The sequence below is a fragment of the Heterocephalus glaber genome, unplaced genomic scaffold (assembly GCF_053883595.1).
Source record: "Heterocephalus glaber isolate CG9 unplaced genomic scaffold, H.glaber_assembly_v1.0 deba00001481, whole genome shotgun sequence".
NCBI classification, from domain to species: domain Eukaryota; kingdom Metazoa; phylum Chordata; class Mammalia; order Rodentia; family Bathyergidae; genus Heterocephalus; species Heterocephalus glaber.
In genome coordinates this window covers 60718576-60743884 of record NW_028258317.1, presented here as the reverse complement: position 1 = coordinate 60743884, position 25309 = coordinate 60718576, and the positions used below count along the sequence as shown (strand labels likewise).

At 40.1% G+C, this 25309-nt stretch overlaps 1 protein-coding gene across 2 annotated transcripts in view; it reads left to right on the top strand.

The window, feature by feature from the left end:
* Gna14 (G protein subunit alpha 14) overlaps window positions 1-25309 on the top strand; it is a 199796-nt gene that overhangs the window by 43239 nt on the left and 131248 nt on the right. Inside the window, exon 1 of one of the 2 annotated variants that reach the window (XM_087183518.1) lies at window positions 10129-10314. The exons of the other annotated variant lie outside the window; for it this stretch is intronic. Within the exon in view, the coding sequence (XP_087039644.1) occupies window positions 10251-10314 (64 nt within the window). The 5' untranslated portion in view covers window positions 10129-10250. Of the gene's footprint in view, window positions 1-10128; window positions 10315-25309 lie in introns of those variants that run through there. 2 annotated transcript variants of the gene reach the window in all.

The following is a 25309-nucleotide window of genomic DNA, read 5'->3' as shown; positions in this document are numbered from 1 at the left end:
CTTTGCGTCCCTGGTGGCTATGCCAAGCTATGTCATCCAGACTTGAATTTTACCAACATGCATCAAGAATCAGCTGTACGCTGATGCACCATACCAAGCAGTATACAGGATGCAAATCTCAAAGATGTCACAGCAGTGGCAAACAGTTGAACAGGACTATGTGACTAGGCACCCAGCTACATCACACAGCATTTTATAACCCGTGCTGAAAGGGTGCAGAGTGTCACAGTTCACAGGTAGTCAGGAGTTCATGGCAAAAGTGGAATCTGAGCTGGACGCAGAGTGGTGGGGAGGCCACGTGAAGGGCGTAGTCTGAGTCCCTCTGCTTGTACACAAAATGCTGGCTGCTTCTGTTCCCAAGGGCACGCAGTGTTCTTACTCTTACGCCACATTAGTATTTCTCTGCTTTACATAAAATCAGAGGTCTTTCCAGTGGTCATAGGCCGTGGACATTGAGTAAAATGTAGGCTAACACACGTGAAGGCATCATCATTGACCAGGACTTGAGCAGACCTGATAGGACCAAGGTCAAGTGTGATGTCTTCCACTCTGAGAAAGTTACAGACAAACTCAGTTATAGCTCACGGGAGGGCTTCTTGTTGCAGTTGATGAGTTCTTCAGTTCCCTTCTCTTTGTATAGATACCGGACTATTAAATTTTCACGTAGTGAGTGGGACCCATTCTAAAAGAAAGACTAGGGGAAAAAGGATATTTTGCCCAGGCTGGTTAGCTCTGTCCTTTTGGATGTCATTTCAAGTTCTTCCGAACCCAGAAGATGACTCATAAACACCTGAAACTTGGGGTATAAAACACACTGTGATTTCTTTCAGTTCTTATCCTATTTAGGGCCAACTGGAGACCAGAGCAGTCAGAGGGTCCATGGAAACTTTCCCTCGTAGCACTTGCCTGGGCTGATGGAACGAGTCCTGGGAGTGCTCAGGTGCCTTGAAACTCCGCCTCTCCTCACCTCAGCAGGAAAATACTCTCTTCATCTTGGGCTAGCAATGCTGACTGTCCGGGAAGACCTGAGCCCAGATTCAAGGAAGGGCTGCACCCCAGTCTCTAAGCTCCCTGCCCTTTACTTAACATTGGTAGTCCATTTTTTTCTGTGAAATTCTCTTTTTTTAAAAAAATGTTTTTTTCTTCTACCTGGAAGCACTTCCAGCTTATTTATTCCACCTAACGATGTGCTCCCACCTCTCGCCGTTCAGACACTTTCCTGTGCTCCAGAGAACCCAACACAGGAGGCCCTACTTGCAAAGGGGTTTCAAAATTCTAATGCATTAGGCTAAAAGCAAGTGGTCTAAAAAGTACTTTCTAAATGGTGAACTGCTGTACTATATAAGGTGGCTTCAGCATTATCATACTTTCCTCTGTGCTCTCTAGCTGGTAGGAGGGAACTCTTTAAGGCGAGCTTTTAAAACTATGCATATTTGACCTGGATTTGTTTGTTTTTTTCATCTGTTCTCTGCATTGTCAATGTGTGGTTAGACAGCACAGTTCAAAAGGAAGATTTGCAGCAGAGAATGCTTGTGATTCTTCGCCAGATGTGTTGGGGCAGAGCTGGTCAGAGCTGAAGGGTGCAGACAAACACCCGGCCGTGTGGCTCAGGTGGACTGCAGCTCACTGCCGCGGCTCAGCCTCAGAGAGCCTTGCATCCAGTTTGGATGTCCCTGGGCAGGAATGTTGGGCAGGGGATTTTGTTCAGGTAAAATGGGGCTTCAGCTTCCACCTTGGTAACTAGAGGTGATAACACTGCCTTGCTACTCAGTTTTTGTGATTCTAAAGGAATGATATCTGTGACAATGCACAAAACAACATAAAGTGCAAACCAAGTATAGAATTATAATACATCTTTCATTAGAGGACAAGAAGTTTTTCCTACAAAGGAATCAAGGAAAAAATTGGAAACTGAGCATTGGGTTTATAAATGTAGTTCCCTCACTCTCCCAAATGGACCTTGTTCTTGTAGGGAAGGAAGAGAAGAGAGGGAGAGAAAGGAGAGAGGGGAGATAATTTCTTTTAATTAATGTAATGCCATCGCCTTACAAATGCACACCAGATACTCAGATCTCAAAGAGCAAAGATAGGGCTTCAGTCCACCAGGAGGCCTTGATGGCAAGCGCTTTCTGTGGTAGGTAAAGTGCCAGCCGTAGGAAGGATGTGAGGGGTACAAGTGAGAGACTGTCCCCAAAAAGCAGTGTTTCAGTGCAATGTTTGTCTTTCTGGGGACCAAGGCTCAGCTCTTAGAGCAAGTTAACATTGCCACTCACTGTCTGTGCCGAAACGTGAGATGGCTTGAGACGTACTGATTCTTTCCAGGTTGTGACTCACTCATGTCTCCTTGTTCCTAGAGAAGAATGCAGGCTCAGGCCTTGCGCGTTGTCTATGCTTTTGGCCTGTGGCAGTAGCACTTTTACATGTTAAAAAATATGCTTAAGATATGCAACATTTTGTTCTTATTAGGATGCATAGCCTGTGGTTTCCCAGTCAGGAAAGTAAGATGAAATCTAAGACGCGCTTCAGTTGTAGAATTTCTTGGCACAAACAAGCTGATGTGGGGTTTTTTATCAGTAGTGGTACCTTTCTAATAACTTGGGACATCATCTGATTTGTACAAGGTAAGAGCTCCCTTGCTGTGCAATGGATGAATGGGGCTCTGGAGAAGGTCATTTCCCTCACCTTGTGCTGCGCTGTATCTGCCCCTCATTCTGAAGCAGAAGATGGTTCCCATGGTTGGGACAACTGTGAGTAAGCTTGTGGTGCAGAATACATGACACCTGAACTGTCATCAAAAGTATGGGGAATCTGGTAGCCGAGACATTTTTGCAGCAAAGAAGCAAAGAGAACAATTTTATGCCACATGGAATGTGGGGACTTATGCTTACCACATCTATTTTTAGGTCATGGTGTTTGTATTGTGGATCTTCGCTGTGCTCCCTCAACACTGTGGGGACACACCAGTTGCTTTCAGTGCAAAGCCTGAGTCCAGAAACTTTATTTGAAGGGAGAAATTGCTTAGGAATTGACCAGAAAAAGGTAGGGAAATGATGGGATGCTTTCCTGAGTTACAAATGACATTGTATCATTTCCCTATTCTATGAGAGAAGGGGGAACTTGGTTTTACTTTTGTGTAACTAGGTTTTCCTGGTTATAAAAGTCCATTTACAGAGCATCATTTCTTAGTACTGAGGGAAATAACTCTGGCCAGTCAGTTACAATCCAGCATGAGCCATCCAGGTGACAGGATGCTTTTTCAGAAATCTTGGGCTCTCAGTGTTGCTGGAAGTAAGCAGGTTTGCCCAGTGTGTACTGACTAAGACTATAGCCCGAGGGGAGAGGAAAAGCAATATCCAGCTGTGCTCAGTGCTTCTCCTCCTCAGTGAACAAACAGCCCCTGCCCCTTTCAACAAACGTGCACCTATAAAGCCAGGGCTGAAACACACTATGGCTTTTGACAATGAAATATGTGATGCCTGAACCCTGAGATCATACTTGAACAAAAGAATATTCTCTGCTCTTCCATGAACCCTGACTTCCTAGTAAAAATCCATTTTGCATGAATAAAAATTCTAGTCAGAGTCAAATGAATTGACAACACTAGTAGTTTGTTTAAGGCAGATGCTGCCCATAACTTCATCCTTAAGTTCAGGGAAATGAAGTGGTCTGGCAGCTCAGACAGTTAAACTGCTCCCCCTGATGGATCATTTACTTGCTCATCAGCCCAGTGGGGCTTGCAAGAAATGCATCCTTGAAAACCAACACTAGGTTTTGGTAAATTGGTGCTAAATGTTACTGAATTAAATAGATCCCTGGGGCATCTGAAAGGTCTATGATTTTAAACTTAGTCTATTTAAGTTTAAATACATTAGAGAGTTGTAGAAATAAAATAAAAGTGATGATGCCTTTAAATACCATTGTCCAAAGCAAATCCTCTCCTTTTTAACATCATAGTACTTGGCTTTTCTTTTTTCTGTTTTCTGTTGATGGTATTGGGGATTGAGCACCGGACCTTTGCTCTGAGCTATATCCCCAGCCATTATTTTAAATTTTGAGACAGGTTCTAAGTCCCTAAGTTGCCCAGGCTGGGCTCAAACTTGTGATCCTCCTGGCCCAGCCTCCCAGAGTGCTGGGATAACACACATGTACAACCACACCCGGCTACTAGACTTTTCTTACATGTCTGACATGTCACACACACACACACACACACACACACACACGCACACAGTATACCAGGCACTTTTAGGTAGTGGCCAAGGTGACAAAAACATGTTCCCTCTTTTGAAGAATTCACTATGACTGTAATAGTACATTGCAACACAGTAAACATTTGACATGTGCTTATGTATCTGTGGAAAGGAAAAAACAGCTAATTTTCCCTGGAGACATAAGGACTTCCTGGGGCTGATGTGACTGCTGACTCACTCAGGCTTTCCATTAGGAGGCTGGCACCTGCCCCAGAAGGGTGGTTACCAACTGTTAAACTGTGTGTGCCATACGTCCTTCTTCCTCCGACTTTTCTATGTAAGACAGTTTCCTGTTTCCTCATTCCTCTCTGTGCATTCTCATGCTAGCTTTTCTGTCCTCCGATGAAAGGCTTTAAATTCCATGTCTTCTCTGCCTTCTATTGATTCAGCCCTTACATACTTAGCAAACATCTGTTCATGTGGCTTCCTTGTACCCGAGGAAAGCAGTGTGCCAAACATCAAATTCCTACAGATTTTCTTAGTCATTCTTTGTTGAGCTCAAGAAGTCACCAATCCTGCTTCCTACTTTCATGCTCCACATTCATTCAGACTATGATGCCAAAAATATAAAGCATTTTATAGTCTGAGGTTTTGTGGTTACAAGCAACAGACACTGGTTAATTTACCAGGACAAATTCATTGAAAGGGGGTAAGGAAGGATATACAGAAATAGTCTCCAAGATCTCCATGTCTGAATTCCTGAAATCTGTTATCTTAGTGTGTTTTCTGTTCCTAAAACAAAATACCCAAGAGCAAATAATTTATAAAGAAGACATGTTTATCTGGTTTATGGTTCTGGAGGCTGGGAAGTCCAAGAGCATGGTTTCAGCTTCTGCTCAGGATCTGGTGAGGGCCTTCTTGATGCATTGGAAAGTGGTGGAATGGATAGAGTGAGAGAGAGTGAACGTCTTAGTTCTCTGTTCGTATAAAGCCATTAATCCCATCATGGGGCCCCATTTCATGATCTCATTTAATTTTCATTATTTTCCAAAGGCTATACCTCTAAATTCCATTAACACAGAAATTTAGGGCCAAGTTTCCAACACATTAACTTCTGGGGAACATGTTCTAATCATAGCGCCTATGAACATGTTACCTTATGTGGCAAAAGGGACTTGTAGATGTGATGATGATTTTGAAATGGAGAAAGTGTGAACTAAGTAGAGTCAGTGTAATCACAAGGATCCTTACAAGAGGGATACAGAGGAGTCAGAGCTGGAAACAGAATCATGACAGAAGTAGACATCAGAGACACAAGAATATGAAGATGCTTCAGGCTTTGACAATGGAGGAGGCTACAACCAAGGAAGTGGCTTCTAGAAGCTAGAAAAGGGAAGGAATGGATTCTCCCCTGGCATCTCCAGAAGGAGTACAGTCCTGCCAAACCCTTGGTTTCAGGACCTGTGGCCTCCAAAACTAGGAAAGAATAAATCTGTGTATATGTTGTAATTGAGGTGAAATTCACATAACAAAAATCCATCATTTTCAAAAATCAAATAACTCAGTGTCATTTAAAATGTTCACAATTGTGCATTGACCACTCTGTTTAGTTTCATGATCCCACAGAAATTCTTCATTATGTATTATGCAGTTGGTTCCCATTCTTCGCTCTCCACCCCAAGAAAGCACTAATCTGTGTTCTGTTTGTGTATTAGGCAGCTTTTCTGGCACTGGGACAAAATACCTGACACTCAAAACTTAAAGGAGATTTATTCTGGCTTACAGCTTCAGAGGGTTCAGTCCATGGTCAGCTGGCTCCAAGGCAGACATAGCATGGCAGAAGGGCCTGGCAGAAGAAAGTTGCCCAGCTGATGGCAGGCAGCAGAGAGCAGGAAAATGCAGAGAGAGAGAGAGAGAGAGAGAGAGAGAGAGAGAGAGAGAGAATGCAAACACACCTTTAGTGAACTACCTTCTCTAACAGGGTCCTACCTTGAAATAGCACATTCAGCTGTGAGCTCTTCAATGGATAAATCCACTGAGGAGCATAGTGTCCAGTGATCAGATCACCTTCTGAAAGCCCAGTGAGTATGATACAATCATCATGTGTTCAACATGAAAATTTGGGGGACCTTTTAGATCTAAGGCATAATAGTCTCTATGGATTTATCTGTTCTGCACATTTTGTATAATTGGAATCATACAAGCTATGACCTTTTGTGTCTGGCTTCTTTTGCTGGTGTAATGTTTAAAGGTTAATCCGTATTGCAATATATATCAGTACTTCATTCCTTTTGATGGCAGAAATACATTCCATTGCATGTATTTATCACAATTTCTTTATCCATTCTTCCTTGCATAGATATTTGGGCTATTTCTTTATTTCAGCTGAATAGTGCTTCTGTGCACACACATGTACATGTGCTAATTTGAGTCCTCATTTTCAGTTATTTTGAGTTATATCTAAGAGTGAAATTGCTGGGTCATATGATCATCAACTTTTAGAGGACTCTCCAAGCTCTGCCATAATAGCTGAACCATTTTTGCCCTCCCACCTGCAGTGTACAAGGATTTCAATTTCTCCAGGTCCTCACTGGTTCTCATTACTAAAAAAAATAATTATAGCTGAGCTAGTGGGTGTGAAGTAGTACCTCACTGATTTTTATTTGCATTTCTCTAATAACTTCTATTGAACATTTTTTTATGTACTTCTTGGTCATTTATATATCTTTGAAGAAATATTGAAGATTTTTTTTTATCAAGTGCCTTTCTACTGTTGAGTTGTGAAAGATGTTTTCATATAGATTGAATGTTAACCTTTTAATTTGTCTTAAGCCACTAGGTTTATGGTTTAGGCAGCACCAAGAAATGAATACTGGGGAATTAAAAGAATTGAATGAAATTTGAACAAACAAATTGGAAAACAAACAAATTAGAAAAGATGCCCTATGTCTTGGGATGTCAGGAATTAAACAGGTGTATCTGTTTGAATTGCTTTCTGTTTTTGTGGCCCTGATTTAAGGCAGGAGAGTGGCTGGTATATCCTGGGTAACAGTGAATCAGGAGGTCAAAAGGTCAACCACCTCGAGTGTGAGTATCACTAAGAATGTATGTAAAGAAAATAGAGATTCTATACTAAAAGAAGGGCAGATTGATGCTAGGGAGGCAAGAAGAATAAGGATATACTACAGGCATTCAAATAAATAATACTAAGTAATATTACATTAAATCTAACAACATAAAGTCTAAAACTATTCATCAGTCCAAGAGATAAACTCGGATTCATGAATAAGTGAAATGTAGCAGAAGACAAGCAACAGTATCACAGGGGGTTTAGTGGACAGATAGCACAGGCCATATCAACATCAGGTGAGATGTTCCACTTTGTGCTGTACACCTTGAGATCAGATAGGCAAAGCAGAATGTTTAGAGATGAGAAGCTAGGTGGTAGGAATCATGGATCGGAGTAAATGGCAATTGTCAGAAATGGTCACAGGATATTGGGGAGATACCAGGAAAACATGCTAAGCAAGGCTAAGATGGTTATACTGCTTTCCGTCAGTGCCTGCTGTACTGGAGAGAGTCACCCTTTCTTTCCTAGAGCAGAGGAGACACAGAGGTTTCCTTTAGAAATGGGAACTTCTGCTTTGTTTTCAGAACTTCTGTCTGCAGTTTCTCAAAATAATCAGCTAAAATAATCCTTATGCCTGAAAGGCATATTTTGGGATGTCTTATCCTGGTTTCCTATGGTCACAATTTGGGGTGCTATATTCTGGTCTCATGCATTTTCTTCCTTCTGTCAGATGTTGTGATCCCCTCCTGCCCCTGACAGGCATTAAAATGGGATTGCTGCCTCCTCAGCCTCAGCACTGCGTGGCTGGTGGGAAGTGGGGTCGTATGATAGAGCCAGGTTGGGTTGGGGATTAATCAAAGGACAACGAATATGTATTCTCTGTTGCAAGGGAAGCCACCCTGCTAGTATAAGCAGTTGTCTGCAGACCTTGACTATGCTCCCCATCAGCAAATAATGTCTGTGTGGACTCCCCAAAGTAGGTGCTATTCCTCTACAATTATAGGCACATACTATGTACTACTTCCAGGTGGAATCTACTGTCTACCTCATCATTAAAAATGATTCTAACTCTATATTCCAAATAATCTCCATGATAACTTTGGGTTTGTAGGCCAACTTTGACTGGCAGATGTGGATTCTTACTATCATTATTTAGGAGTTTCTTGGCATTATTTCAGCCTCTGGTACATTTTGTGAGGATTAGGTTAGTGGAAAGCAGACAGCGTATCCCACAAATTCTTCAGCATCGACATTTCTTCATGTCGCAGTAAGCTGAATGGAAATGAACGTGGGAGCCCACCTGAGTGGGAGCCCTGAGTGGGAGCCCACCCCTGAGTGGGAGCCCACCCCTCTCCACCCCTGAGCTGCAGAATCTTTCCTTAGGATTCCTTCTACCCAACCTGATATGAGGCCATCTTGTTTGTCCTTTGGTTGACCACTTGCTATAGTTAGGATCTGAAATGTCCCTCAAAGAATGTGTGTTAAGGGCTGAGGCTCCACCTTCACACTGTTGAGATGTTTAGGGTCATGGGGGCATCCCTCAAGGGGACAGTGAGATATGCTGGTCTCTTCCTCTTTCTGCTTTCCAGACAGATAGGTGAGCACTTGCTCCACCTTGCACTGTGCCCATTATGTACTGCACAGCCACAGGGCCAATCAGTCGTGTACTGAAACCACTAAACCGTTGCTCTTTTAAAGTTAATTATCTTGGGAATTCGTTACAGTAACAGAAATCTGGCTAACACACTTTGGTCCAGTGGTAGAGGCACAGAACCTTGGCGTCTGAAGTGTGATTCCCAGACCCACACACACTGTTGGCGTCACTGGGTTACTGGTTAGAAATGGTGATTCTCAGACAGTACCCCACACTTACTGAGTGCATTTTAGGAAGAGCCTCGGGTGACTGGAAGGCACAGGAGGCTGATAGAACCGCTACTACAGGGGCTGACCAAGGGCTTTTGGGGGGTTAGATGGGAGGGCTGGAAGCACGTGGAGAGGAGATAATGGGGATCTCAGGACCTCGCACACAGCAGGCACAGCAGTTAGGCTGCTCAGAATCTGTTTATACTCACATCGAGAAATAGGGCAATTGCAGGCAAATAAAACTAATCTGAAAAGATTCTTTAAAAAAATCTCTAGCCTCTCAATCAACAAGAAACTAAACCAGAAATGATTAAAATCCCAAAAATAAGTTTACTGGAACTGCATAAGCTTACAGAGAGCCATTTCCTAGGAATCTGGAGCTGGAAGAGTCCAGATTTCCCATTTTATGTTGCTAGAGCTTTTCCACATTTTCCAGCTGCCCCCTCTCTTCCCAGCTGAAATTCTAATGACCTCGGCTGTAAATTTCATGCCTTCTTTCCTTCCTTCATTATTTTCTTGCTTTCATTTTTTTCTCCTAAACCTTTAAGGCCTTGCTAACACTTCCTGAATAGTTTCACACATGAAGGCAATGTTTGTCTCTTCATTTGTTTGGGGAATCAACTAGAGCAGTTAGAAATGGGATGAGGCACTCGTGAGTATTTGGAGATGGCCAAGCCTTGCACCTCTGAGTACAGCTGGGAATCTCTGAATATCCATTTATATCCATTTGAGCAAAACAAATTTCAGATATTAGCACTTCAGCAATCACCGGGGATTCTGGTATGAAAACACTGCCCTGCCAGTCAGTGAAGGGTCCACAATATAATCAGTGGTCTTTGGGTACCTCCTGGAGACTGACTGTTTGGTACCTTGAGAATACAAAGATGATCAAGACCAGACTTTGCACGGCCATAATGTCTTGTGGCAAATACAGAGACACAGACAGATGTTAGGCAACCCGAGATACATTGTGCAATAATACAAATATGTAGGTGGTGTCAAGTGATAAGAGTAGAATAAATATTTAAAGCTGGTGGCAGCTGGGAACAAGGAGCAAAGAAGGTTATGACTGAAAAGTTCAATAATACTTTCCTGGTGTACTGGACAGAAGAGAAAGAAATCCAAATATGAGCACTTTTGTGAAGCAGAAAAGAGCATTGGTATTGAGTGACAGTAAACTGCAAGTAGAAGGTAATGGGCAGGGTCTCAGGAGAGGCAGATGGACACTGGGTAAGGGGATTGGACTGCTTGTCCTGTTTATTGTGATGAACAAGACAGGATGAACATGCCTGGAGAGGAAAACAGTGGAAGAGGGGAAGGATTGGTGGAGCTTTGAGGGCAGTGATGAAGATGGGAGGTGAATGGGTTTGCAGCTGAAGGGAGGATGCACAGGCTTGAAACTGTCATGAGTAGCAGCACAAGTCTAAGGTATTCTACAGTTGTTCTGGGGCTTTCCTGTGCCAAGTAGGATGGGTCCAAGATTGGAAGCTTTGGGTGCATTGGGGAACACTGTGAGGTGAAAGTGAAGTATTGTGAAAAGAGAGTACACTTGATCTGGGTTGTATAGAAAAGAAAATGAAGCCAGGAGGGAAAAGAATGTGAAGAATGGGGCCTTTGAGGAACTCAAGGTGTTTGTCAACTTCAGGGAGCTGAGTTGATCTGAAGTTGTGGTTGGAGAGAAGAAAGTTACAATTTAAGAAAGTAGAAGGTTCTGATCCAGGTCGAAGTCTGGGGCCCCGGATTTCCCATGTTCGTCTTTCTCTGTGAACTCAGCTTGGTCTTGTCCCCCTGTAGGGTGCAGAGGAGAGCCATCAACAATTGTAGTTGGGTGAGGGTGGCTTCTAACAAGGGTGCACCGGAACCTGGGACACAAGGGTGTTTCCCTGGCTATTCAGGCATCCGGGGTCCTGAGGGTCCTGTGGGAACAGGAGATGCCTGTCTCTTAAGATTTGGCTTCAGTGACCTGCCCTGTTCATTAAGCATTTATTTCCTAAAGGAAAGAATCTGACTGGATTGATTTTGCCACCCCCCACACCCTAGTCATTTGTATCATATTTCCCTCAAAAGCACACTACCCTTGTGTCTGGACAATGTGTTGTTGTCTGGTGCTGGGATCTGGATCCAGGGCAATCCTGTGTGGTGAGAAACACCTCATAGCTCTTTGTATGTGGCAGGCCTTTTTCCTGTTGCCTTTCAACCACTCCATGAAGCAGGTACTAATACTATATTCATTTTCCAGATGAGGAAAATGGGCATGCACAGGCTAAAGAACTTGCCCATGTACATAGCTAGGAAATGGCTTTACCAAGAAGTCTGGCTATGGAGCTTGTGCCCTTCACCCTTCTGTTAGGTTGTCTCTGACAAGAACTGATTCCAGACCTGTTTCATGAAAGGTGGCAACAAGCTTCGTGGTTTCCTTCCATCGTCCTTGTCATCGTAGTACTTAACTAAGGTTTTATGTGGTCCCTAGAAATGTGGGTCCTTTCCTTCCTAAGACCCTTCCCCAAAGCATATCCTGTGAGATCTGCAAGTAGATCTGGTTATCCTCAGGGTGACCATATAACTTAGCATTCTGATCGGGATAGTCACAGAATGAAAGTGGGACCTGTTAATAGCTATGCCAGAACCATAGGCATAGACAAGGCTGTCCCAGGCAAACCAAGGCATATGGTCACCGTGGTTATAGGATGCAGAATATTGAGTGAGAATTGAAGGAAGCTACAAGTTGACCCATAATATTTCCAACCCACCTAAAATTGCCAGAGGAAGGCAAAAATTCCAGAAGGCCTACTTCCTACTAGGTGCTTAATAGATTTTGAATGAATAAATTACTGGATTGAAGTGTGCCCCATATATGGGTAAGGGCAGAAATGAATCATCTTGCAAAGGGGCAAAGGTAGTAAGAAGGGGCGTGGCTGGAAAGTACAAACAGGCAGCTTAGCAATCATTTCTGTCTAAATACTTCTCAAATAAACAAGTTAGTACTTGTCTTTAACTTAAATGAGTCAACAGACCCCAAGGAAACATAATGTCCAGCCAATTTTGTATGTTTTATGCTGTTTGCTGAAATGTCTACCTCTAGGGGAGAATGTGGAGTCTAGTCAGCATTGTATTGCCTGCCATGAACAACAACTTTAAGTGGCCAGAAGAGGAACAATAGCTCTTTGAAAAGCCTAGAACCAAGGACTTGCAGGCATCAAGATTTCCTTTGAAAAGCCAACGTCACTTTACGAAACTCGAAACTCGAGAAACTTGATTCTTGAGAAACTGAAAGAATGTGCCCCAAGGTCAATGAATGGTCATGAAACCAGAGCCCGTGCTGGCTTGTACAATCAGCTGATCTTTATTCCAGATCTTTGGTTTTGTCTGTTGTCAGGGAAGTACAGACTTGGTGCACCCACTTCCTAGATCATTCCTAGACCTAGTCCAGGGCTTCTGGTCCCAGTAGAATAATGGAGGGTCACAAGAGTGTATGGGTTGTTTGTATTGGCACAAAGTAACCTCTGTTGAAGGTAGTTGTCAACGCTACCTGCTCTGTTCCTTTGCATCCAGCTGTACCAGCTGGAGAGTGCAGTCCCTTGATGTGTTCAGGGTGTCTGAGGGCCAGCCACTGGGCCTACTGTCTTAGCTTTTCACAAGTGGCCTAGGGTGCAAGTGATGCCATTTCTGAGAGGTTCTGAGTAGAGACTTCCTCAACCTATCTCCTGCACCTCAGTTCCAGCCTTTTGGGGCTGGGTGTCCAGAGAAGAAGGCAGAGGCTGTGGTCCTGCAGTTGCCTCAGGCCACACAGCCAGTGTTGCAGTGTAGTTTGAGGTGAGAACCACAGCGTTCTCTGGGCCCACAAGTCTGTGTTTTGGATACAAGTCAGTTTGGAAAGATTTCTCATTAATGAAACCTATGGATCCCTAGTTTTACTGGATATTTTAAGTGGACTTATTGTCCCTATTCCTCTGACTCAGCTGGTCCATTTACTTGCTAGGTAATGATTTGTGTTTGATGCCTATTCCTTCATAAGAAGAGAATCTGTACAGCAGTGGGGATCCTGAGGGTTCCAACTTAACTAAACTGTGGGGAACATTGTGTAAAGGTAAGGTTTAAGGGAGAAAAGTGTTGGAAGGCCAGTCATCACTGTTTAAGCTGAAGTTCTGGGTAGATTGGCATGGAAATATTTTCTCCACCCTCATTCAATTTTCTGAATTTTATGAGTTTTAAGACAGGATGTGCTCGTCTGTATCTTAATATAATAGCAACATATGACTGCATGTTAAAGTCCTGTTCCAACAGTTGAGTCATAGTGAAAGCACAATGTACAACAAGTTCTAAATAAATTTTTCAAGCACTATGAAACTGTCATTGTCCCTATGTAACACAATTTTCTGTGGTTGTACAGGGGACTGAAGCCTGACACAATGGTGCTGGGCAGCCCAGTGGTTCTCAGATAAAAGCCAGGCAAGACGTGGTCTTGTGGCTGTAATCATTTGTCATTTCCTTCCATTGTCCCCTGCCCGCTGTCTGTGGATTCTGATGGTGAACCTCACACTACAGTATTATGAGCTCAGTGGGAAGAGGGGAGCACCATGCTTTCTGTGTTTACTTCCATAAAAAACATGACTCCTTAGAGAAGACAAGGATAGAGATCATTTGATGGGGAAACAAGTTTACTGCAGAACTGTGTTTGTGGCAGAGCCAACTGTTTGGGAGGCTGGGATCTGCCAGAGCCTGAGGAAGTTATGAGTTTGCCATCATAACAACCCCCTGAAGCTCTCCCAGTGTAAGAGCAATTCCAAAGGGCCTCCTTCAAAACCTGCTTTTGTCTCACTGCTTCTTGAGGCTGCTTTGAAAATGGTCAGTAAATAGGAAGGGTCCAGGAGTGTTCAGTTTGTAGATGGGGAAATCAGAAGTTTAAGGAAGCTATGCTAAAAAGATTCTTATTGTATTGGTGGCAAACTAGCTCCTGAACCTCCTTGGAGAGACAGAAGTCTTGTCTCACTAATGATGGTCAGAGGAAGGAATTTTTGAAGACATTTTCACCTGAATCAACTAGAAGCCTTGAGTCTATGAGACCTACTCTTTGTATGCCTGTGGACATGCCGAATACATAATGGTCAGTGTCTGAGAACTGATCTCTGTTTTGTTATTATACCAACCAAATTGGCAAAACTTTGAACTTTCATTTAGGAAGAAATAAGATTTATCTGAAGTTCTTTCTCTCAAGTGTTGGGTGTTGAAGAAATTTTAGGGCCTAGGGATATAGCTCAGTGGTAGAGCACTTGCCTAGCATGCAAAACACTCTGAGCTCAATCACCACCACCATCACAAAAAGAAAAAAGTTATGTGGCAGATACTTAATCTCCTTTATCCAAAAATAGTAAATCTAGGTATGGAAGCTCATACAGTTTAGCTACATGTAAAATGTGTTCTTTTAATTTAAGATGAGGGACCACCCTCCTCCCATCATCAGTGACTCCTCAAATGGCTTGCAGAGCTGCATAGCAACAGTGCCTTGGTGTCTAGCCTAAAGATCTTAATTCCCAACTGCTTGCAGAGGACTGGGAACACAACTGTTCCAAAGAATATTTCTATGTGATTTATTCAATTTCTGTGCATGCGTACCATTCCAATACCATTGCTGTATGGGAAATGCAGAAATTGAACAAGGAAAAGGCTTAAGTTTCTGAGTTATTTGCAGATAAGGTAGGGTTCGGATGTTTAATGTTTTCAGGTTAGCAGATCAGGCTCGTATTTTCACAGCATCATTTACTCTGGATAATATTTACTCTGTTTCTGGAAAAAGGGTTACTCTGCATTAACAGGTTCTTTCTCAAACAATGCCCCTTCTATCTTAAGCAGAAAAATGAAACTACAAGCATGCTTTCAAGTTTTGGATGGGAATGAAAATATCTTATTCTGTTAAAATTCTGATAATTTAAACTTTAAAAGTATTCAGGGCTTAAAAAATACTCAGAGGTAGGGCACACACTTAGCATGAGCAAGGTCTGAATTTGATCCCAGCACTGCACTGCAGTCATAATAGTAATAATTTAAAAATTAAAAATTCAGAATATAGTCATCAGCTAAAAATTTAAACATGTGGCTTTTTCAAGTGCACCAGTCATAATTATTTTAATCTTTACCTATTTGGTCTCTGAAAAAGCAACAATGCATCTTGCCTCCTTCAGCATCTTCTTGATCTCTCCAGGCACCCTAAGCCATGCTGAATCTTCCTTCACAAGCCACAATATTGAACTGCAAATCCACAGAATAATAATTCCGTGCTTAGAAGACACCCAGAATAGCTAAAGCAATCCAGGACTACAAGAGCAAAGCAGAAGGCATTAAAACCGGACTTCAAGTTATATTACAAAGCTACAGTGATAAAAACAGCATGGTACTGGAACACACACACACACACACAGAGAAACCAGACAAGTAGATCAATGGAACAGAATAAAGGATGCAAAAATAAACCTAGGTACCCTCAGCTATCTGATCTTTGACAAAGGGGTCATTATGGAGGAAAGATAGTCTCTTCAATAAATGGTCCTGGGAAAACTGGCTATCCACATGTTGAATATTAGCTCTAGACCCATATATCTCACTATGTGCTAAATTAAAATTGAAATGGATCAAAGATCTAAATTTAACATAGAAACACTTCATCTGCTGGAAGATAAAATAGGTAAAACTCTAGAATACACAGGCATAGGCAAGGACTTTCTGAACAGAACCCCAGTAGCACAAGAAATAGTACTAAGAGTCAACATATGGGATCACATCAAATTAAAAGGCTTCTGCACAGAAAAGGAAACAACCAACAGAATGAAGAGACAACCTACAGAATGGGAAAATTTTTGCCAGCTATTACTTGGACAGAGGACTAATATTCAGGATCTATAAAGAATTCCAAAAAACTTGACTGTCCCCAATAGAAGACCCAATCAAAAATGGGCAACTGACCAGCAACTGGAAACTGTATAAAGAAGATGTGTTTCTTTTTGTAAAATGGAGTACTACTCAGACATAAAGAATGAGAAACTAGAGACATTTATAGCTAAATGGTTGCATATTAAGGCCATACTCATAAGTGAAATAAATAGGACACACATGTGTAAATACTGAATAGTTTCTCTAGTGCGAGAAACTGAAAGTGTAAATAAGAAGTAAAATGATTAAAACAAATAATTGATAATTTGAAATGGAAGAAAAGGTCCAAAGGGGTAAGGGTGGTGGGAGGGAAAGGGGAAAGGAAAGGAGGGAAAGGAAAAACTATGAGAAAGGAAAAAAAATGGAAAGAAAGTCCATGTAAATAGGGAAGGGTGGAGGGAGTGAAGGGCACACAGGTAATGGGGAAAAAAATAACCAAGATACAACATGTACAGGTACAAGCACCCAATGATAAATGCAAATGTATTGTTTACCTAAAATGTACCAATAAAAGAATTTAAGGGAAAAAATGAGCAACTGAAATGAATAGACACTTCTCAGAAGAAGAGGTATAAATGGCCAATAAATATATGAAAAATATACAATATCTCTGGCAATTAGAGAAATGCAAATTAAAACAATACTGAGATTCCATCTCACTGCAGAAAGAGTGGCTGCCATTAGAAAATCAAATAACAAATACTGGCAAGGTGGTTGGGGAAGGAAACCTTTTAAATTGTTCGTGGGAAGTAAACTAGTACAACCACTTTGGAAATTAGTGTGAAGATTCCTCAAAAATCTAAATTCTACTAGATCTAGCTATTTTCCTGGTATGTATCCTTCTGAAAGAGTTAAAGACATCTTATTACAGTGATAAAGGCATATTCATGTTTATAGAAGTACAAGTCATAATAGTCAAATCTTGGAAGCAGCCTATATGTCCATCGACAGATGAATGGATAAAAAGTGTATTTATGTACAGTGGAATACTAGTATGCCATAAAGAGGGATGAAATTGAGTCATTTGCAGGAAAATGAAAGCGCATTGAGGCCATAATATTAAATGAAACAAATTAGACACACAAGCTTAAATACTACATGGTTTCTTTCAATGAGAAGCTCAAAATATGAATAGAGAACAAAAAAAGTAGATAACAGGAAACAGGGAGATAGAAATTTTACAGAATGGAAGTGGACCAAGAGATGGAAGGAGGGAGGAAGTAGGGAAGGGGAAGGGGTGAAAAAAGGAATTGAGATGTGTTGTGAACATACACCGACTCCCCACTAGAGGTGTAATCATTATGTACTGCAAACACGGACTAATAAAACATAAAAACTGAAAAATAATTCTGTACTTAGCATACTTACATCTCTCAACTTAAAAATATACAACAGTAGAATATCTCATATTTTATTTGAACAATAATAAATGATCATGGTGCTACTAATAAAAAATTCAGAGCAGCAGTGTTCCAGCACTGCGGACAGAGCTCCCGCACCACTGATCCCCTCTCCAGCTGTGGTCTCATCACCTCTTCCTCTGACAAGGGGGTTACCTATGGCTATGTTGCCATAAAACGTCAGTCCTCATACTTGACTTCACATTAACATCATTTGAAGAGCTTTAAATATCCCAATGTCAAGCCGTCCATCAACCTGATAATTAAATCAGAATATCTGTGATGGATTCCAGGCTTAAAGATTCCCAGACATAAAACCAATAGCAACTAGTAATTGCTAAGAGATAAGGAAGATCTGCTTCTAAAATAGAAGTTCTCAGCCTTATCTACCTCTGAGAATTATTGAGGCAGCTTAAAAACAAATCAATGTCTAGGCCTGTCCCTAGACCTTGTGACTCAGTTGACCTCACATGGGGCAGACATCGGTCACTTAACAGATATTTCCAGGGGATTTTAATTTATGAGTATTACTAAACACTGAAGTAAAACCTTGAAGTAAATTTTCATTTTCATATGAGAAGCTCAGTTAACTTCAAATAGCCCCTAGTTCTTGTGAGATTGCACTTGAAGTTGAGAAACTTGGGTTGTAATTGGACTTGAATTCAAACAGGACCCCAGCAGCTGCCTCTTGGTCCTTGCCTGGGTCAAATTCCCATCCTTGAACATTGATTAAGAGCAAGAAGTATGAAATCATAGTCCTCTCCCAGCTTGTCCACAAACACTATTTTGGGTCCAGCAGCCAACCTTGGTGACTGTGAACTGTCCTCTGGAAAGGTTACCTTAGTAACTCACCCATGTCCCCTTATGGGGCCCTTATCTGGCAGATTCCTCTTTGCAAAGTTTGGAGTATGTGGCAGAGAACACTTGGTGCTAAGCAAATATTCTGTGTGCCCCTTGTATTCCTTTCCTCCCTTGTAGTTGCCTTGGAGCCATATGACTGAGCAGAGAGTCCCTTCTGGGACAAGGCAGGAAAGAACTAATATACCTCCTTCTTTTCTTTTGTCAGAGAACCAATTCCAAGCTGTAGAAATAGTTTCTCTTCCCCATTAATCAGTATTAGTTGTAAACTACTGTGTATATTTAACTACCTCTCCAGACAAATGGAAAAAAGAGAAACTTCATTTCACGTGAAATTCTACACAAACAAATGACTTCTTTAAGAAGTCATCTACTGAAAGTAATGATTCCTCTAATCTTTTTCTTCCTTAAATTCTTTTATTGGTACATTTTAGGTACACAATACATTTACATTTATCATTGGGTGCTTGTACCTGTACATGATGTATCTTGGTTCTTATCTTTTCCCCATTACCTGTGTGCCCTTCACCCCCTCCACCCTTCCCTATTTACATAGGCTTTATTTCCATTTTTTCTTTTCTCATAATTTTTCCTTTCTCTTCTTTCCTTTCTCTCTTTTTTTCCCCATTAAGTTTATTGGTACATTTTAGGTATAAAATACAGTTACATTCATCATTGGGATCTTGTAACATTACATGAGTATCTTGGTTCTTACTTTTTTTCCTCTTCCCCTGCCCTCCCTTCCCTATTTGCAAAGACTTCGTTTCCATTTTTTTCCTTTTCTCATATTTTTTCTTTTTCCCTTCTTTCCCCTACCCCTCCAACTTCCCCTGCTCCTTTAGACCTTTTCTTCCTATTACACAATATCAATCATACATTTTTAAAATTAACAATATCAAGATCTAGGAGACATTACTACAGATTTTACAGAATTTAAAAGGATATAGAAAGCATATTATAAAAATATTTTTGAAATGAATTTGACAACTTCTAAGAAGTACCTTGGAAGACAAATTAATGAAACTAACTCTGCAGGAAATATAAAATTTCAATAGCACCTATTAAAGTATACCTGAGTTCAATCCCTGATAACAAACAAACAAAAAAAAGAAAGTATATTCCTAACTTGAAAACCTACCTATATGACAATGGCTCATATACATTTTAACTGATAAATTATATCAAACAATTAAAGCAGAAAAAAGAAGGAACACTTCTCCCCTCATTTTAGGAAATCAACATTGCGCTAATCCTAAAACTGGATAAAGATAATAGAAGAAAAAAGTGTGAACATAGATAGAAATTTGTTTGACAAAACAATCTATTAGAAGTCAGATCTGGCAGGATGTAGAAAGTGGTTTTATTATAGGGATGGCAGTGTTGGTTTAGCATTGGAAGATCCACCCCCAAAAGGCATCATTTGAACAGAGGAAAGGAAAAAGCCATATGATCTGGTCACTAGTTGGAGAAAAAGTATTGGACTAAATTCTACAGCTGTTCATGTTAAAAGCTATCAGGAGACTAGAAGTAGAACAGAACTTTCTCAACAAATGAAAGACATGTACTCCATACTTCCAGCCAAATCACCTTATATGAATGGAGAAGATATAATGCTTTCTCCCTAAGGTGGGGAACAAGGGCATATATGCCTACTCTTCATCTGTCCATTAAACTTTGAAACATAGGCCTAAACCAAAATAGTCTGGCAATAAAATGACACAATTAGGATAGGATTGGCAAGGTAGAAGTAAAATCTTTATATGTAGATGAAATGATCACCTACAGAGAAAAAACTAAGAAATCTCTAGGAGCCCCTAGAACTTATATTTGAATTTAGCAGGATTAGAAAACACAAGGTATATATAAAAATTCAGGTCTGTGTATACTTGCTATAAATGAAGAATTGGATATTGAAATTTAAAAGTTATGTAGGAGTACAAAGGACCTAGAAAAGTAAAAAGTAAAAAGAAAAAAAAAACAGTGTTGGAAGATGTTTAGTACCTAATTTTAAGACTTCTTCTAAAGCTACAGTAATCAAGGCAGTGTTGGTGTAAGGAAAGACATATAGATTATTGGAATGAAACAGAGAATCTAGAAATAGAACCACACATATATGGTTCACTGAGTTTTGAAAGATTATTTAACATTAATGTTTTATAGAATATAACAATTCAAGAGCAAAGGAAAAGATGGTCTTTTCAGCAAATGGCAATAGAACACCTGGTATCCGTATATAAAAAATTAACCTCAACCCTTTATTTCCATACATAAAAATAACTTTAAAGGATCTATGAACCTAAATATGAAAGACTAAAACTATAAAACTTTAAGAAGAGGGCTGGAGATTTAGCTCAGTGGTTCCGCTGCCTGCCCCACAAATGCAAGGACCAGAGTTCGATCCCTGGTACAAAAAAAAAAAAAACTTTAAGAAATTATAAGGGAAAATGTTTATGAATTTAGGGTAGGCAAGAACTTCCTAGGATATAAAAAACATGATGTATAAAAGAAAAAAATTGGTAAATGAGATTACATCAAAATTTAGAACTTTGAATGACACTGTTAAAATGAAAAGTAGTCCTGGGATGCCCTATCGAGGTTGTGAGTTGCGCGGAACATGCCTAATCAACCCGCACCCCAGCAGCAATCCACTGGACACCCCCACCCCCACCCCACCCCCGCCCCTCTGGCCTCTTCTCTGAACAGCCACCTGGTTCCACACTACAAAGATGCAGAGGACACCGGACCACTGGACCACTTTACTGGGCTCCTAGGGCAGAAAAGCTCAGCTGGTCCCAGCATCCAGAAGGAAGCTCCCCCACTGCCATCCTAGGCTCCTAGGGCAGAGAAGGTGAGCCGGTCCCAGCACCCAGAAGGAAGCTCCTCCACTGCCATCCCATCCTCCTAGGGCAGAGAAGCTAAGCTGGTCCCAGAACCTGGAAGGAAGCTCCCCCACTGCCATCCCAAGCTCCTAGAGCAGAGAAAGTGAGCCGGGTGGGTGCCAGAAGCACCCCCTCCCCCCGTGGAAATGAGAAAACACATAAACAAGCCTCAAAAACAGACTTCCAGACCACCTACCACATCCCCAAAGGGAAATGAGATGGAACACTCTGATACTCAACCACCTGGGCTCTCTCAACTGGCAACAAAAGAGGATCTGGGAAAAATGAAATCAGAAATAATTACTCAGATAACAGCAAAGATTTTGCTCATGGTGCAAGACATGATTAATAAATCTAGAGAGGACACAGATAAAAAATAGAGGATCTGAGGAACATGATGGAATCCCAACATAGGAAACAAATGGAATCCATAAAACAGATACAGACAGATTTCCAAGAGATTAAAAACTCCATCAAAAGTCTGTGCAGCAGAATGAACCAATGTGAGGATAGAATTTCACATATAGAAGATAAGATTGCAATTAGTGAGGAGGAAAAGAAAAATTGCTTTAAAATTGTAAGGGAACATGAGAAATCAATCCAGCAGCTGCTAGAGGATGCAAAGAAGAATAACATAAGACTGATTGGAGTCAATGAAAAAAGAGGAGAGAGTTCAGATGACATAAAAAAACTGTTCACAGAAGTGATGGCAGAAAACTTCCCAAGGAGGGGAAAAGAACTTGACATACAGACAAGTGAGGCATATAGGACTTGAACTAGCCTTGATCCAAAAAAATCTACACATAGGCATATACTAGTTAGGATTCCAGAAATCCAACAGAAGAACAAAATTCTACAAGCAGTGAGAGAAAAGAAACAAATCACATACAAAGGAAAGCCCATCAGAATCACAGCAGACTTCTCAATGCAAACCCTCAAGGCAAGAAGAGCTTGCAGTGATGTATTTCAAGCCCTAAAGGAAAACAGCCTCAAACCCAGATTGATGTATCCTGCAAAACTGTCTTTCAAAAATGATGGAGAAATAAGATACTTTCGTGATAAAGAGCACCTCAGGAACTTCATGAATACCAAACTGGCACTCCAAAATTTTTAGACAATACCCTAGGAAAAGACAATGAGGATCATAACTCCAGGAAACTGAGCAGAATGAATCCATTGGGCATGACAAATTAAATGCAAAGGTGGAGAATCCAACAAACAGAAAAAGTCATCACAAGGCTTTTAAAACTTTGAACTTCATCTCCCTAATGAGTGTATAATTCAATCTTGTTATTATATTGATTAGTATTTTTCTGATTCTAGAGTTGCACACCATTCCTTGTGCTATACTGGCTATTTATCATCTTCTTATGTCTACATTTTAATTGGGTTGTCTATTAATGAGCTCTAAGAATTCTTTATATATTCTGCTCATAGGTTATATGCATTGTAAATATGGTCTGTTTAAGGACTACTTTTCATTTTAATGATGTCATTTAAAGTTCTAAATTTTGATGGAATCTCATTTATCAATATTTTTCTTTTATACATCATGTCTTTTGTATCCTAGGTAGTTCTTGCCTACCCTGAATTCATAAATATTTTCCCTTATAATTTCTTCTTAAAGTTTTATACTTTTAGGCTTTCTTATTTAAGTTCATAGATCCCTTCAAGTTATTTTCAAGTATGGAAAAAAAGGGTTGAGGTTAATTTTTCATATATGGATACCAGGTGCTCTAGTGCTGTTTGCTGAAGACACTATCTCTTCCTCGGCTCTTGAATTGAGTTTATATTCTATAAAATGCTAATGTTAAATAATCTTTCAAAACTCAGTGGACCATATATGTATGGTTCTATTTCTAGATTCTCTGTTTTATTCAAATGATCTATATGTCTTTCCTTACACCAACACTGCCTTGATTACTGTAGCTTTAGAAGAAGTCTTAAAATTGGGTGCTAAATATCTTCCAACACTGTTTTTGGCTTTTCTGGGTCCTTTGTACTCCTACATAACTTTAAAATTTCAATATCCAATTCTTCATTTATAGCAAGTATACACAGGCCTGAACTTTTATATATACCTTGTGTTTTCTAATCCTGCTAAATTCAAGTACAAGTTCTAGGGGCTCCTAGAGATTTCTTAGTATTTTCTCTGTAGATGATCATTTCATCTACATATAAAGATTTTGCTTCTGCCATGCCAATCCTATCCTAGTTGTGTCATTTTTTTGCCAGACTATTTTGGTCTAGACCTATGTTTCAAAGTTTAATGGACAGATGAAGAGTAGGCATATATGCCCTTGTTCCCCAGTTTAGGGAGAAAGCATTGTATCGTCTCCATTTGTAGAAGGAGTTTTTGTTGGAAGTATGGAGTACATGTCTTTGATCTGTTGAGAAAGTTCTGTTCTACATCTAGTCTCCTGATAGCTTTTACCATGAACAGCTGTAGAATTTAGTCCAATACTCTTTCTCCAACTAGTGACAGGATCATATGGCTTTTTCCTTTCTGATGCCTTTTGGGGGTGGATCTTCCAATGCTAAACCAACACTGCCATCCCTATAACAAAACCACTTTCTACATCCTGCCAGATCTGACTTCTAATAGTTTGTTTTGTTAAACAAATTTCTATCTATGTTCATACTTTTTTCTTCTATTATCTTTATCCAGTTTTAGGATTAGCACAATGTTGAGTTCCTAAAATAAGGGAAGAAGTGTTCCTTCTTTTTTCTGCTTTAATTGTTTGATATAATGCATCAGTTAAAATGTATATGAGCCTGCTGTTGTCATATAGGTAGGTTTTCAAGCTAGGAATATACTTTCTTTAATAGGTGCTATTCAAATTTTATATTTCCTCCAGAGTTAGTTTCATTAATTTGTCTTCTAAGTTACTTCTTAGAAGTTGTCAAATTTATTTCAAAAAAGATTTTTGTAATATGCTTTCTATATCCTTTTAAATTCTGTAAAATCTGTGGTAATGTCTCCTAGATCTTAATATTGTAATTTTAAAAAATGTATAACTGATATTGTGTAACAGGAAGAAAAGGTCTAAAAGAGCAGGGTAATTGGGAGGGGTAGGGAAAGTGAAAAAAGGGAAAGGAAAAAATATGAGAAGAGGAAAAAAATGGAAACAAGGTCTTTGCAAATAGAGAAGCCTGAGGGGGGTGAAGGGAGGGAAAGGGAAGAGGAAAAAAAAAAAAGAACCAAGAGACTCATGTGATGGTACAAGATCCCAATGATGAATGTAACTGTATTGTATACCTAAAATGTACCAATAAAGTTAATGGGGAAAAATTTTTTTCCAAAAATGGAAAAAAAAAAAGATTTTGTTTCTGCCGTGCCAATCCTATCCTAGTTGTGTCGTTTTTTTGCCAGACTATGTTGGTGGGGCCTAGGTTTCAAAGTTTAACAGACAGATGAAGAGTAAGCATATCTGCCCTTGTTCCCCATCTTAAGGAGAAAGCATTGTATCTTCTCCATTCATATAAGGCGTTCTTGCTAGAAGTATGGCGTACATGTCTTTAATCTGTTGAGCAGTTTCTGTTCTAATTTTAGTCTCCTGATAGCTTTTATCATGAACAGCTGTAGAATTTAGTCCAATACTCTTTCTCCAACTAGTGACAGGATCATATGGCTTTTTCCTTTCCTCTGTTCAAATGATGCCTTTTGGGGGTGGATCTTCCAATGCTGACCCAACGCTGCCATCCTTATAACAAAACCACTTTCTACATCCTGCCAGATCTGACTTCTAATAGTTTGTTTTGTTAAACAAATTTCTACCTATGTTCATACTTTTTTCTTCTATTATCTTTATCCAGTTTTAGGATTAGCACAATGTTGAGTTCCTAAAATGAGGGGAGAAGTGTTCCTTCTTTTTTCTGCTTTAATTGTTTGATATAATGTATCATTTAAAATGTTTATGAGCCTGCTGTTGTCATATAGGTAGGTTTTCAAGCTAGGAATATACTTTCTTTAATAGGTGCTATTCAAATTTTATATTTCCTCCAGAGTTTCATTAATTTGTCTTCCAAGGTACTTCTTAGAAGTTGTCAAATTTATTTCAAGACAGATTTTTTGAAATATGCTTTCTATATCCTTTTAAATTCTGTAAAATCTGTAGTAATGTC